The sequence below is a fragment of the Artemia franciscana genome, chromosome 2 (assembly GCF_032884065.1).
Source record: "Artemia franciscana chromosome 2, ASM3288406v1, whole genome shotgun sequence".
NCBI classification, from domain to species: Eukaryota; Metazoa; Arthropoda; class Branchiopoda; order Anostraca; family Artemiidae; genus Artemia; species Artemia franciscana.
The window spans coordinates 40599747-40614571 of NC_088864.1; the positions used below are offsets into that span (position 1 = coordinate 40599747).

The 14825-nt window shown below is 35.1% G+C and overlaps 2 protein-coding genes across 2 annotated transcripts in view; both read left to right on the forward strand.

The window, feature by feature from the left end:
- Positions 1-1353, forward strand: part of LOC136041571 (uncharacterized) — a 25829-nt gene extending 24476 nt beyond the window's left edge. The window contains exon 5 of the mRNA XM_065726266.1: positions 158-1353. Coding sequence (XP_065582338.1) covers positions 158-172 — 15 coding nt within the window. The 3' untranslated portion in view covers positions 173-1353. The remainder of the gene's footprint in view (positions 1-157) is intronic.
- LOC136034947 (transforming growth factor-beta-induced protein ig-h3-like) lies at positions 202-14201 on the forward strand. The gene is made up of 3 exons (XM_065716492.1): positions 202-261; positions 11164-11398; positions 14101-14201. Exons 1-3 carry the CDS (start codon positions 202-204, stop codon positions 14199-14201), a joined length of 396 nt encoding a protein of 131 aa, XP_065572564.1.
- The last annotated feature ends 624 nt before the right edge of the window (positions 14202-14825 follow it).

The window sequence follows — 14825 nt, forward strand, 5'->3', positions numbered from 1 at the left end:
AAGTGCCTCTTGGGAAAAAAAAATAAAACATTGAAGACTTTTGACCTTTACTATAGGCACACATATAGCGTTGCCTCTGATTTGAATAAAATTTCATTTTTATTTAATTCATCCTCAGAATCTCATGGAATTTTTAGGTCATTTCTTTCATTTACAGAATAAATCTCTTTGATGTCAGGCAAATGAGATTATCGGACAACGATGCACGTAGAAATACGATGTTCCCGTCTTCATCCATCGCCATCGTCTACCATCGTTCGGGTAAACCTCTCATAGACCATTGGGTACTGTTTTCTAAGCAATGCTTATTAGCTGGCTGCTACCTTGAAGACATACGATGGCATCCAGATTCAATTCTGGCTTAACATAGTTGACACATATTTAAAAGGATTGGTTGCTTTAATCACCATGACTGCCGATGGAATTCTCTATAGTTCGGAATTCGTAACCGTGACCCAAGACAATTTCGGTACCCAAGACCGTTTGTGAAATTTGGAAGAATGTGAAACTTTGATGATTCCTGACAAGAAGAATCAAAGAGTAGGCTTACAGTCAACAAACTTCACGTGACCGATCAAATTGCGATAGATCATTCTCAATTGTTTGCTCTGAGTCTATATTGTCATTATCATTAATTAATTAGATTGCTCACTCAGCAATAACCTAAAACAATTAAGGGCTTTAATTGCCTAATAAAGATGCTAACAAATACATTTAATGTATGATAAAGTCAAATTTGTATTTTTGTTTGCGTTATAGTTTTCTTCGTCTCTTTGGAAGCAAAGTTTAACGTCTATAAGTTCCATAATTCAAAGCGAAGACTTGTAAACAGCCTCTTATACTTAACTTTTTTTATATAACTTTTCCCATTTTTGTTTTATAAATGGATAAATTAGCAACCTTTCTACTCTGTTAATAGTATATTAATAATACTTAATCAAAATATTAGCCCCCTTTACCCGCCTAAAGTATTGTTCATGTTTTGATTCCATTTGAGGAAGAGTACAAGAGCTATGAACTAACTGTTTTGGTAGGGGAGGGTAAAGCATCCTTTAATCCTTGGGAATATCAGATGGCTACAGAAATTTAACCCGCTTCTCCCATTTCCCAAGCTTATTGACATGGTTTTATATCTTCTGTAGCCATTTTACACGGCATTTCCTGATGTATATCTGACCAAAATATTAAGACGTTCTTTTTTTTCAAAATAGTAGAAAGGTAAAAATAATTATGCCTCTGGGTCTGACGATCCCCATCCCAACCTCTGGGGGCAAGAGCTGCAAGTTGTAAAAGTTGCCATTCTTAACAAATAAGGTTTCTATGGAAGGAGTCAAAGAGTCAAAAGTAATCAAAGAGCAACCAGCCTCCCAACAACACCATTTTTCCCCTAATACATCTGATCAAGATTTTCTGGTAGCTGCTTTGTTCAAAATAGTCGAAAAGTCAAGTGAAAATCCCTCTGCGGTTGACACCCCCCAGCCTCAATGGTAAGGGCTTTAAGCTATGCAATTTGTCCATAATGAATATATAAGGTTTCTTATTTTAGAAGTGGGCATGTTTGATTCAGAGTGATCCAAAAAGTCTAAGGGGTATTAAGCTAAAACGTTAGAGAACGTTGAGGCGTATGTAATGCTAAATCAAAAGTCACTATGTGTATCTAGTTTATCAAAAAGAAATATCTGCAATGTTCTAAGAAATGCTGAGTGTATTAGGTTGAAACTTTCGGGAAATATTGAAGGATGTATTAAAAATTCGTGCGAGGGCATCCAACCCTCCAATGCTGTTTTTACTTGCCCTCCGTCCAAAAAAATTGAAAAAAATTTTGAAACTGTCATCTTGTTCAAAATCATCTGAAGGTCATATAGCTATGACTATGGGTCCTGTGGTGGCGCTGTGGATTTGACCTTAGCCTGGTAATACGGGACCCAGAGATCGAATCATGCTGCAGGAATGCATTGCAGGGCCGGCGCAGGGACCTTAGTAGTCAAGAAGCGTCGTTAATTCTTAAATAAATAGCTATGACTATGCGGATGATATAGCCCCATCCCCCAAAGATTTTGAGGGGGATGCCGAAAAGAATAAAACACACAGTATGTCTGTCATTTGTCAGAAGCGCGGTTCAGGAATGTTTAAAGAACAACTCAGGGAATTAAATTGAAATTTTCAGGGGGTGTTAAAGAGCTATCAGAGAGTAACCACTCCAAATTTCCCTTTTTATATGCTTCCTTTCCTCATTGCTGGGTAAAATATTGAAAAAGCAATTTTGTTCAAGACAGTCAAAAAATCCAGCAGCCGTGCCTCAGGGAAGGCTTTGCTCTCCCTAGTCCCCGGAGCAAGGATTTTGCCCTTTGCCCTTTTTAAAATGTAGGATTTGTCATTAGGAAAGGGGAGACGTTTGATTCTTGTGTTTCTGGAAAGGCTAGGGGTACTAAAATTAAACTTTGGAGAACAATAACGGGTATTGTAAACTAAATCAAAAGATACTATGTGCATCCAGTTTATAAAAAAGGTGTATCTGCAATATCTTCAAAACGGCTGAGGGTGTTCAGTTTAATCTTTCTCGGAAAGCTGTGGAGGATGTTAAAAAGGTCGGGTGAAATCAATCATCTTCCTATTCCCTTTTTAGCTGCCCTCCTTCCAAAGATTTCTGATGAAAATTTGGAAAGACCATCTTGTTCAAACCACAGGGGATGACCACCCACACAGTCCCTGGAGCAGGTATTGTATGTTATATAAATTACCCATTGTTTATATACAAGATTATTTATTGGGAAAAGGGGTATATTTGATCTAAATCTCCAAGAATGCGAAGGTTATAAAGTTGAAGCTTTCATAGGAGGCTTAGGAAAGATTTTAAATAAAATCAAAAAACGCTATATTTACCTAGTTTATCGAAACGGCATTTCTTCAATATTTCAAGATTGGTTAGGAAAGGATGTCAGGGAAAATTCAAAGATGGTTGAGGGGGATGTTGAACTAAAGGATATAGCGTGCATTCTGATTGCTAGTGGGCTTAGCTGTAATTACTAAGCTGAAAATTTCAGGAAATATGGAATGGGAAGTTTACCTGAAAAAGACATCATATGCATTGCGATTGTCAAAGTGGTATGTCTGCAATATATTAAGAATAGGCAAAGGTATTAAGTTGAAACTTGCTGAGTTGATGGTTATGTTGAACATAATTAAAATATAACTATGCGCATCACGGTTGCCAAAAGCTTGTATGTGCAATATCTGAGGATTGGCTGGTTCATGGTGTTTAGATGATACTCTCAGGTGATGTTGAACTCAACCAAAATATGCTCTGTGCATCCAGTTTGTTATAATAGTGTGTACAATGTCTCAGGAACCGTCAACGGTATTTATTTGAAATTTTCAGAGAAGGCTAAGGGGGATGTTGAGCTCAATCAAAAGTTACTACACGCATCTTAGTTGTCAGAGAGGGGAGGTCAAAAACATCCCAGGAAAGTTATTGGAAATGTATCGAAACTTCTAGTGAATGTTGAGGGAGATTTGAAATAGATTAAAAGATACTAATTAGATCTAATAAAATTAAATCAGATAATTCTTATGCCGGAGATGTGGAAAATGAGAAAACTAGAGAAATACTCATTATGTTTATCAATAACAAAAATGAAAAGAAGTTTATCGAAATAACATTCCAGAAAAGAAGTTTTCACAGACAACCAAAGGACCATATTAAACATAAGACCAGTGGAAATAAATTTCTATAAGAATTCCAACTCAACACGATTAGGAGGATTCACTAGGATTCGATCCCTCATCCTCTCGGACACTAGACCCTAAATCCAGTGCACCAATCTACGCGGCGATTACTATTAAAGAACAAATGAAATCGAAAATGGACATAAACTAAATGAACAATCATATCAAACCCACAAATAATACCTACTGCTATAACTACATAACTAAGTTTTGAAACCAGTAAAAATCCAATTGGATAATTAAACTGAAAAGAGACAAAAATCACTAGAAACAGGAGTTTGGCTACTAGTCCCGTCGTCCTTTCCTAACTATAAGAATCTTAAGCCTATTGAGTCATTGGTATTTTATTAAATACGAACTATAGTGTAAATATTTTCTTTTATATTTACTATCTTTGAATACTTTGGTCCCAACCATCCTCGTTTGACGATTTTGAGCCACTCCTCCTGCTAGCTCATGCGCAACAGCTTGATATATTATTCTTTCAGGTGAGGTACGTTATTACTAGGCTAACTTGACGTTGTAGAAATCCAAATTATCTATCAATCGCTTTCATGGTCTCTCTTGTAGATGAAAGCCATGCAGAGATCTTTCAAGTGGGATATTCAGGAGCTGGCTTAGCTCCGTCCACTTGATATGGATAAACAAGCACAGTTACTGTTTGTTGGTGGCACCGGAAATGGTTTCAGTCGATTGCGCCTTTTGGGTACTTCAATATTTGTGATTCGGTAGATATATTTGATTCTCCTGATGCAACGAAGGTATCTTATCTCGAAAGTCAGAAGTTTTCTGTTGTATTCGGTTTTCAGTGTCCATGTTTTGCATCCATACATGACTATAGGAAATATAAGACTGTTAAAGAGGAGTAGTTTGAGCTTGTTTGACAGGTGGCTACTTTTCCAGAGGTTTGCTAGTCTTTGGAATCAAGAGCTACCACTTGTAATTCAACATTCCATATCAAAGCTGTTGCAGTTGTTAAAGGAGAGTGATTACCAGCGTAAAAGAAGTGGTTAACTGTTTCAACCTGTCTCCCAACTATGGTGATAATGGGTGGGTTGTCTAGTCCATGCCTCGTAATCACCATGACTGATCTTGCAGACACCGAAATCCATATAAAACAGCTTAGTGGCATCATAGTTTGTTTTATTTTGCCTTAAGTTCATGCAAAGAGCTAGCTAGCACATCAAGGTCATCAGCGTAAGCAAATTTGTCTATCAGCAGGCCTCCTATAGTATGCGTCTTGTTCCAAATGTATCAGTGACACAACGGCGTTTAGTAAAAGGTTGAAGGGACATGGTGATAAGACCCAACCCTGAATTATTCCTGAAGAAGCTCTGAACTCTCCTGACAACCCTTTAGAGGTTATTACCTGGCCTTGAAATTAGTCATACAGACTTCTGATGACGGGTATTTTTATCTTACGAATAGGTGATCGGATCTTAATGAAATTTGATATTTAGAAGGAATTCATGTTTCAGAGCTCTTATTTTAAATCCCAACCAAATCTTTTGACATTGGGGGGAGTTGAAGGGGGAAATCTCGGAAAAAGCTTGGAGTGGAGGAATCGGGATGAAGCTTGGTGGATAGAATAAGCAAATGTCCTTGATACGTGATTAACGTAGCCGTACTGGATTCGCTCTCTTTGGGGGAGTTGGGGGGAGGGGTTCAGTAATTTGGCCAGTTTGGTGCTTCTGGACGTGCTAGGACGATGAAAATTGGTAGGCGTGTCAGGGAGCTGTCCGAGTGTGTGATCGGATCTTGATGAATTTTGATATTTAGAAGGATATCGTGACTCAGAGCTCTTATTTTAAATTCTGACCGGCATTAAGCCTCTGATTTTCCTTTTAAATCAATCTATTGATTCTTAGGATTTTGTTAGAGCTCATACCATATGAGCTCTTGGCTCTTAGCTCTTCTTGTCTCGTCACAAGTGCCATATGAGCTCTTAGCTCTTGTTCTTACCTTAATTAGTTAAAGTACCCAGGACAATGAAAACGATGTCTAATTACTTGGATTGGTCAAAAGAAAATTTACACAAATATGTATATCTTACAAAATTAGGAAAAAATTCAGTTTGTATGGAAAAAGACCTTCAAATGTGTTTATACAATTTTTGATAGAAACAGTTCCTTGCGTATAAAAACAATGTATGTGAAAAATTGGTGAAAATTAAACTAAGACCGGATAGCACCAAAAAACCAAGGTAGGTGTAGATTTCCTTCGATAATGTGGTTGTCATGGTGAATCTAACAGACTTATAATGTTTGAATTTTTGCTATTTTTGACAGTTTAATGTTCTATTTTGCTATTAGTGATTGACAATTTTGTTATTTTAAAATAAGTTTTAAAATAAGTGCTAAAAACTGTTTGTCAAACTATTCTCAAAAGGAAAATAAGCAAGAAGTTGTCACCCAGTTCCCTAATTTAAAAAAAGTGAAATCGGCAAAAATTAAACTAAGACCAGATTGCAACAAAAAGCCAAGGAAGGTGTAGATTTCTTTCGATAGTGTGGTTGTTATCGTGCATCTAACAGACTTACAATATTTGAATATTTGCTATTTTTGAGAGTTTAATGTTTTATTTTTGCTATTAGTGTTTGACAGTTTTGCTAATTTAAACTTTTAAAATAAGTGCTAAAAACCGTTTGTCAAACTATTCTCAAAAGGAAAATAAGCAAGAAGTTGTTACCCAATTCCCTAATTAAAAAAAAAAAGAAAAAAAAAGTGAAAATCGGCAAAAATTAAACTAAGACCAGATTGCAACAAAAAGCCAAGGAAGGTGTAGATTTCTTTCGATAGTGTGGTTGTTATCGTGAATCTAACAGACTTACACTATTTGAATATTTGCTATTTTTGAGAGTTTAGTTTTATGTTTGCTATTAGTGTTTGACAGTTTTGCTAATTTAAACCTTTAAAATAACTGCTAAAAACCGTTTGTCAAACTATTCTCAAAAGGAAAATAAGCAAGAAGTTGTTACCCAATTCCCTAATTAAAAAAAAAAGAAAAAAAAGTGAAAATCGGCAAAAATTAAACTAAGACCAGATTGCAAGAAAAAGCCAAGGAAGGTGTAGATTTCTTTTGATGGTGTGGTTGTCATCGACAATCGAACAGACTGATAATATTTAATTTCTTATGGACAAAATCATGACAATTCACACGATTTAGTTTTGCTGTTATATTTGTACAGTTCAACATAGAAACACTGACAAAAATGTGATCCTGTCATAAAAACTTCATAATTCTGAAACAACTAAAATCAAAATTTAGCGTTAAATTCTGAGCAATAACTTTGAGCTAAACCCTTAATGCGTATGCTATGGTAGGATAGCTGTAATAAATGTGCTGTGACCTCATAGCTCACCTTTTATTGAAGAAATATTTTAATTGTAATATACGAAATTGTAGCCTTAGGCTTGCATCTATATGCTCTAGACCTTATACTTAATCTGCGTGTAAGAAATGGGGTCTAAAGGAGGGAATAGTAACCTCACTCCCTTATATTGATTAAATATTAAAAAACAAGTTTTTTTTAAACTGAAAGTAAGGCTTTGACTTGGCCTTATTAAAAAAGAAACGATATACATAATCTTATACAAAGGAGACAGGGAGGCAACTCGTTTTGTCTCCTTCAATAATTTAGAGAGAGAAAAAAGAAGGAATTACACCTCAATAACTCACACAGAGTACATAAAAAATAGAGAAGAAGAGAGAGAGAAAGAAGAAGCGAAAAAAAGAAGAAGAAAAACGACTCGTGTGGACACGGATGGGACTTATAAACTAAATTATAAATAAATCACTTTACATTCAATTCCCACTACTATAAGCAGAAAGAACTATCTCTTTCAATTTCTTTTTATATGTATAGAGTGATGGTGACTCACTTATTAAATCAAGTAGTTTATATTTATTGGCAATCTCAGGAAGTTGATATCTTAAACTTAGTCTTGATATCTCATTTTTAATAAAAGGAAAAAGAAACTTATTCCTTGCTCTTGAGAAAATGCTATGTTTATTTTCAACTAAGAGTTTCATATTAGTGAAAAATTATCCCTACGTAGGATTTCTAAAAACCATATGCTTATATTAAGGTGAAAAATTTGCTGCAAATGAAGAATATCAAGAAATAAAAATGTTGTTTTAGTTTCAGATAATTCTTTTGTCTTCCTAGGGTGTGTTAAAAAAAGGTCCAGGATTCTTATTGCCTAAGGAGCGACATTAAAACTTAAAACGAAAAGAAATTATTCCGTATAGTAAAGGGTTGTCCCCTCCTCAGCAACTCACTCTTTACGCTAAAGTTTGACTCTTTGTCACAACTCTACTTTTTAAAACCATAAAAATAACTTTAGCGTAAAGATCGAGGTGTTGAGGAGGAGACAACCCCTTTACTATACAGAAGAATTTCTGTTCATTTTAAGTTTTAATGTCGCTCCTTAGTTTCAGTTAAAAAAAACTTGTTTTTTTTTTCTTTAATTTCTGAACATTTTTGAATTAATACATGTTTTGATTTTGACTCTCAACACATAAATAATTAAAACTAAATTTGTATATAAATTTTTTTTGGCTAAATGGCTTTCTCATAGTTTTAATCGGTAGATTTTAAGAAAAAAGTAGCGGGAGAGGAGGCTAAGTTGCCCTCAAATTTTTCATTACTTAAAAATGCAACTAGAACTTTTAATTTTTTACGAACGTTTTCATTATTAAAAAATATACATAACTTACGAATTGACTTACGTAGCGAACTTCTTTATTCGTATGTTTTTATTAAGTATATGAGGGGATTCACCCCTTCTTCAATACATTGCTCTTTACACTAAAGTTTAAATTTTGTCCCAATTCCTTAAGAATGACCCCTGAAATCACAAAAGCCGTAGAATAAACAGTTGAAATTACTAAAAGTACTTTAGCGTAAAGAGCGAGGTATTACGAGGAGGTAAACCCCTCATATGCGTAATAATTTCTGTTCGTAAAGTTTTAATTTTGCTCCTTATTTTCAGTTGAAGAAACTTTCAATATTTATTTTTCATTACTTTTTTTTAATAATGCTAGAAAATCCTGCGCCCCTTTCATTGAAATTCTCTTCCCCCGTGACAACTTTCTCCATGGAAAGATCCTCCCAAGTAACTCCCCTTCAACTTCTCCCCCCCCCCAACCAAAAAAGTCTTTGTGAAAACGTCTGTACACTTCCCAATAACCATTACTATATGTAAACACTAGTCGAAAGTTTGTAACTTGCAGCCCCTCCCACGGGGACTCTGGGGGGGTAAGTCGGCCCGAAAGACATAGTTAGTAGGTTTTTTGACTATTGTGAATAAAATGGTTATCTCAGAACTTTGATCCGGTGACTTTGGGGGGAAAATGAGCGCGGGAGGGGGCCTAGGTGCCAATTGTTTTGGTAACTTAAAAAGGGCACTAGAACTTTTAATTTACGTTAGAATTAGCCCTATCGCGACATTCTAGGACCACTGAGTCGATACGATCACCCCTGGGAAAAAAAATTACAAAAAAAAACAAAAAAAAATAAACACGCATTCGTGATCTGTCTTCTGGCAAAATAATGCAAAATTTCAGACTTTTGTAGATAGGAGCTTGAAACTTCTACATTAGGGTTTTCTGATACGGTGAATCTGATGGTGTGATTTTTGTTAAGATTGTGTGACTTTTAGGGGGTTTCCCCCTATTTTCTAAAATAAGGAAACTTTTTCTCAGGCTCATAACTTTTTATGGATAAGACTAAACTTGATGAAACTTATATATTTAAAATCAGCATTAAAATGCAATTCTTTTGATGTAACTATTGGTATCAAAATTCCATTTTTTAGAGTTTAGGTTACTATTGAGCCGGGTCGCTCCTTACTGCAGTTCGTTACCACGAACTGTTTGACAAATCGACCATTGTATCTGGCCTAGTTGCACACCATCTATACGGATGCTGGTCAACTGATATTATTATTGGAAGGAGGGGGCATAGAGCCTTAAAAGGGCTTAAGACTCACATTTTAAAATTTTCTATTGGAGTTGCTTCAGATGAACCCAAATAAATGTTCAGAGTGACATGGATTTAACCCCTTAACTCCCTTCAGCATGAAAAACTTGTACATCTTTGGGTATATTATTTTCAAAGCCTGCAGTGTGGGTGCTGAGATGGTGAAAGGTCCCCTCTTATTTTGGAGACAATAGTCTATTTTAAGAATTATGCTTAAAGAAAAACATACTAATTGAGTTCTTTATATAAAAGCATTGATCTGTAAAACTTAAACTTTGATGTGCGGAATGGGCTTGAGGGGAGGGGAGGATATAAAATCACTTTTAAATCCAGCCATTTATAAAATTGTTTTACTGCTAGTGCTACTGCCAACTTATTGGAGACATAGTTTCTTGAGCCGAATACAGCACAAACCCAAGTTATTATCTTGACTACATCTATCCCAAAGGTTACCACTCCACAAGAGTACTAAAATCAATCAAAGAAAATCGCTAAACACGAACAGGAAAAACCAATGTGCATTATTACTTGCTTCATACAAAATAGAAACTCGCTTAATTTGGAAACGAAACATCAGTTTTGATCATCTTTTGAACATCAGTTTTGATCATCAAGAAAAAGAAGTTGATCATCTTTGTCTTCATCTTTTCTTTCCTACAGGGAAACCGTGCAGCACATTTAGCCAAATCATAAGGTGACTAAAGAATTACCACCTTTGAGGATTGGCACCAATAGAAAACTATAGTTAATTTTTTTTTTATTGTTTGCACATAAAAGTGACAACCATAATAATAATAATAATTTTTATTGCTCTAAAAGATCAAAAAATTCAATTCTAATTAATTAACGCTGCAAAACAAAATCAAGCAAATTAAAAAATATATATATTTATGTGTTCCATTTCTAGCCTGAGAACCAGTTCTAACCTTTGAGCACTTACAAGATACTCAGCACGCATTATACTTACCAGTACTCTTTCATGAAATCTGCACTGTCCATACACTAAGCTTAGTAAATTCCTCTATTCTTGAAAGTCGAACATAACCTGACCTGCATTCTCATCCCTTTCTCTACACATGGGAAAAACGTAAGGATCATTCTGCTCTTACTTCCTACCTAAAACTTTTCTTTTTATTCCAAGTGGTAAACTCTTTCCCATTATTGCTATAAAATACTTCAACTCATCCTTTCCCGATTTCATCTTAAACGCACAGGACTTAACCATAAAGTGTTACAACATGGATTCCTTGGTGACAAAGGCAGACAAATTTTCTAAGAAAGGGCTACTCGATTTACCCCAGCACACGAGATCTTATTGAATTAAATTTTTTTATTTCCTTAAAATTTGAAATAATGGGAGGGTTTTTGCTCATTCAAACAATTTACCCAGCCTCCCCTTCCCGTAACATTTATCACAAGTTACGTATCATATATCCCACAGTTTTGTTTTATAGGAATTTAAAATTTCATATGTTTACACAATTTTCTCACCTGAGGATGCTGCATTTGACCAGGCCTTGATTGACAGTCTTATGGCCGATCCTGAACTCCTAACAACTTTCTTGGACCGCACCATGACACCTGGCAACATCACTCTCGGTACATTTGTCAACGATGTCACAGTTACTATCCTTCAAGGATCAACTGTTCGCACCAATATCTATGGATCTGTAAGCTATGCATTTTTACGTGATTTTTGAAAGTTAAAGAACATTTTTTCAGGAAGGTAATAAGAAAATGCTTGAAGCTTGACAATATTAGGTCCTCAGCAGTCGTAGTACATAATTATATAAAATCCAATCATGTTTGTTATAAACATATTTTATTTATTTAATTTGAATTTATTTAATTTAATTATTCTGATATTTCAAGAGTATATGAATATTATGGACGAAAATTTATCATTTAAGACCATGTAAAAGCTATAAGTAAAATATTATCATGGAATTTAGGGATTATCCGTAAATTAAAACATTTTGTTCCTTCATATGTTTACGGTTATCGTATTTTTCTCTGATACATCCATGTATTTTATACTGTTTGTCTGTAGGGCTTGGTATTTTCCCACAATACTTCGCCCAATACGTGTACTACAGAATAATGCCATTAGATCAGTTTGTGGAATAAGGAACTGGGATTCGGTCAGGTCAATTAATATAATACCTGCAGCTGGATTGTGTGATTTTTATACCCTGATTTTTATGTACACGTATTGTTTTGGGTGCCTTTCAAACTGTTTTACTGTTTTGGTGTGCTACCGGTTGATTTTGTCACTGTTTTTTTCTTATAATAAATTGCTATTGCTACTACTAGTAGTAAAAAGGTGACCCACTCCCCTGGCTTTAACCCAAAATATTAAAAATTACATGCAAGTACGAACTCGTCAGTCATGGAGTTGGCTAAATAGAATCTATTAGTCTGCAATATAGCTGGACCCCTTCCTTCATACCCGAGTCAAAATCTTGAGAATGGTCCTAGAATGGACAATACTGAAAAAACTCATAAGTGCGCGTCATTCCTGAACATCAAATCTTAGTTTTAACTGTTAAGCATAAATTGTAACAAACGTTTTCAATGATTTTTCATCATTTTGTTACTTAATTAATGGTCATTGATTATTATAACGGTTAGTAATAACAGTAGATTAAATAAAAAAAATTATTCAGGGTTTTTAATATTCGATGCGATTTCAATAACTACAGAAGTGGCAAAAATGACTATGCTTGAAGATTATTTACTTCTATTTTTAGACAATTAAGGCACTTCTAAGTTTCGCCTTAAAAAAAAAGAAAAAAACTGTTCTGGATGAAATAAAAGGCAAAATTAAAGCATAAGACAGTGATAAACTGTCACTTCTCAGCATATGCAACATACCCGTATATTGTATAATCAACACAAACAAAGATGCTGCCGATAATCTTCTGTATTTTTGACCTAAGGATAAGGATCCTCAAGAGCCATTGCTGGCACCAGGGACAAATTTCCAGCATTTTTATTGAAGGGGCAAGAGGGGCCCGTATCTGGACAGTCAAGGGGCCTGAGCTATATAATAGTTTTTCTTTCCACATTATTGGGGGTCAACTGATTCCCTTGCTCTTTCATCCAAATGACGCCCCTGGCCGGCGCATAGCGGGTTGCTTGAAGGTGGTTCTAAAAGAACTGATAAATTTAATAAATTTTCCAGCCCAGAAACGGTACACAAGGGCGACATATTTAATATCATGCTTAACCTAAAGCTGAATAAACTGGTCTAAAACCACTTGCAGCATCTTAGTTTCTTTCTAACACTGTAACAAAACGATTTTCTCAACACTCTACCTTTAATTAAGAAGACAGTAGGTCTTAGTTCCACTTGGCTTTGACTGATTAGGTTTTTGATTTTCACCTTATTTGGCACCACCTCATGGCACCGCCCCGCTAGATGACACCGTCCTACTACCTTGTATATCAAACGAAACTTACATTCATTGCAGTAATTGCTTAATTACGTTTTTTCAACGTTGGACTAACTAGTTCTTAAAACCCCTCCCTCCAATTTCGGAATCTGCTCCAAAAAGTGGCGATTTTCAATTATTATTTAAACGTAACCCTACCTATATCGATTTACAAAAGTCTGTGGAAGTTAAGATAGCTTATATGAGCCATTATTCGTCTTTCTATTAACAATTTACTTCCATTCCTTTACAATTTAAGAATTTTTATGAACATTCTAAATGTTGGCCCGGGGAGAGGAGAGAGGCAACTAAAGATATATTAGCATTATTCATGCAAAAATAGTGTTTTTTTCCAAGGGACTCTAAACCCCTGTCAAGGGTGTCAAATGAGGGCAGTTTCAATGTGGTGTTATTTTTTAGATTAGTTTTCATATTTTAGGGGTGTTGACCACTTTTTCAAATTTCCCTAAAATTTGTTTTCGTACATTAATTCTCGGTAATTATTTAGTTTAATCTGGAGCAATGTTGTGTTTTCTAAGTTTGTGTTAGTTGGTAATTTTTTCTCTAGGCAGTTCCTTTGAAAGCATATTTCCAAATTTCATTTACTGTGGTCTAAGGTTTGGTTTTCACCAGGTTTCAGCTAATGCAGTTATTATAATTGATAGGAACTGAAAATAATAAAATAAAACGCAAATTTTAAATAAGCCCAATAGTAGTTGCCCTTGCTAGACTCGACTGAGATCACAATTCTGACTTTTTTATGATACCAAATATTTATTCGTTGTCTTTACAGAGCAGTGGAGACCAAGTATATTAATCAGATTACAGACTCAATTTTTAATTTTCTGAGTTTCGTTAACTTCATCCCACTAACATACACATGTATGTTAGTTACATACATGTGTAAGGTTTCTGCCTAAGGAATGGCAGAAACCTATACGGTTTATTTCATTACAGATGGTGTTACTGTTAATGGTGCCAATGTCATTCAAACCGATCTCGTTGCCTTCAATGATGTGGTCCATGCTATTGATGCTGTCATACACGTTTTTCAATGAGTTTTGTTTTCTTTTGGTTAGCTCAGCATTCCTCACAACAAGCCCTGTTAGTTTCAAATTTTGAGACTATACTGCACCTAAGTTATTGGTTTCTTTGTATTGCTGTTTTGCTGTTTTTTATGTATATTGCTGTATATTGCTGTTTTGTAGTCTGCATACAGACGGCGTGATATGATTCAGTTTTGCTCCCTGCTCAGAACTCCTTGAAAATCTTACTTTTTACCCTTAGGCATATTTGTAATAGTACTCTCAGTATTAGTGTTGGTATTATATCGATAATACTAGTAGTAGCAGTTGTATTTACATATTGCCTTTTAGTCAGTTAAACATCCATCTCGTCAAGTCCTGGAAATTATGCCTTAATACAATAAGGCCTTGCTGTAACATTTCTGATGTGTCCTGTTTATAACTTGCATAATGCTTCAAACAAAATTCACCTCATTGCTCTTACCCTTAGAAGCAATTGCAACAGAAGTAGTAGTAGTTGTGGCAGCAGTAAATATAGCAGTGATAGTAGTATTAGTAGCAGTGTGCACACATCTTTTGGTCAGATGTTCACCTCCTTTAAGAATTTTCTAAAAGCTCAAACTTAATACCAAAATTAATTCCTAGGATATGCTCGTT

What these genes read in the sequence shown, in the direction of transcription:
- LOC136034947 (XM_065716492.1), top strand. Translation starts at nt 202, where the DNA reads ATGCACGTAGAAATACGATGTTCCCGTCTTCATCCATCGCCATCGTCT. An exon ending in CATCGTCTACCATCGTTCGG is followed by an intron (nt 262 to 11,163) that starts GTAAACCTCTCA and finishes TTTGTTTTATAG; the next exon opens with GAATTTAAAATTTCATATGT. An exon ending in TGTAAGCTATGCATTTTTAC is followed by an intron (nt 11,399 to 14,100) that starts GTGATTTTTGAA and finishes ATTTCATTACAG; the next exon opens with ATGGTGTTACTGTTAATGGT.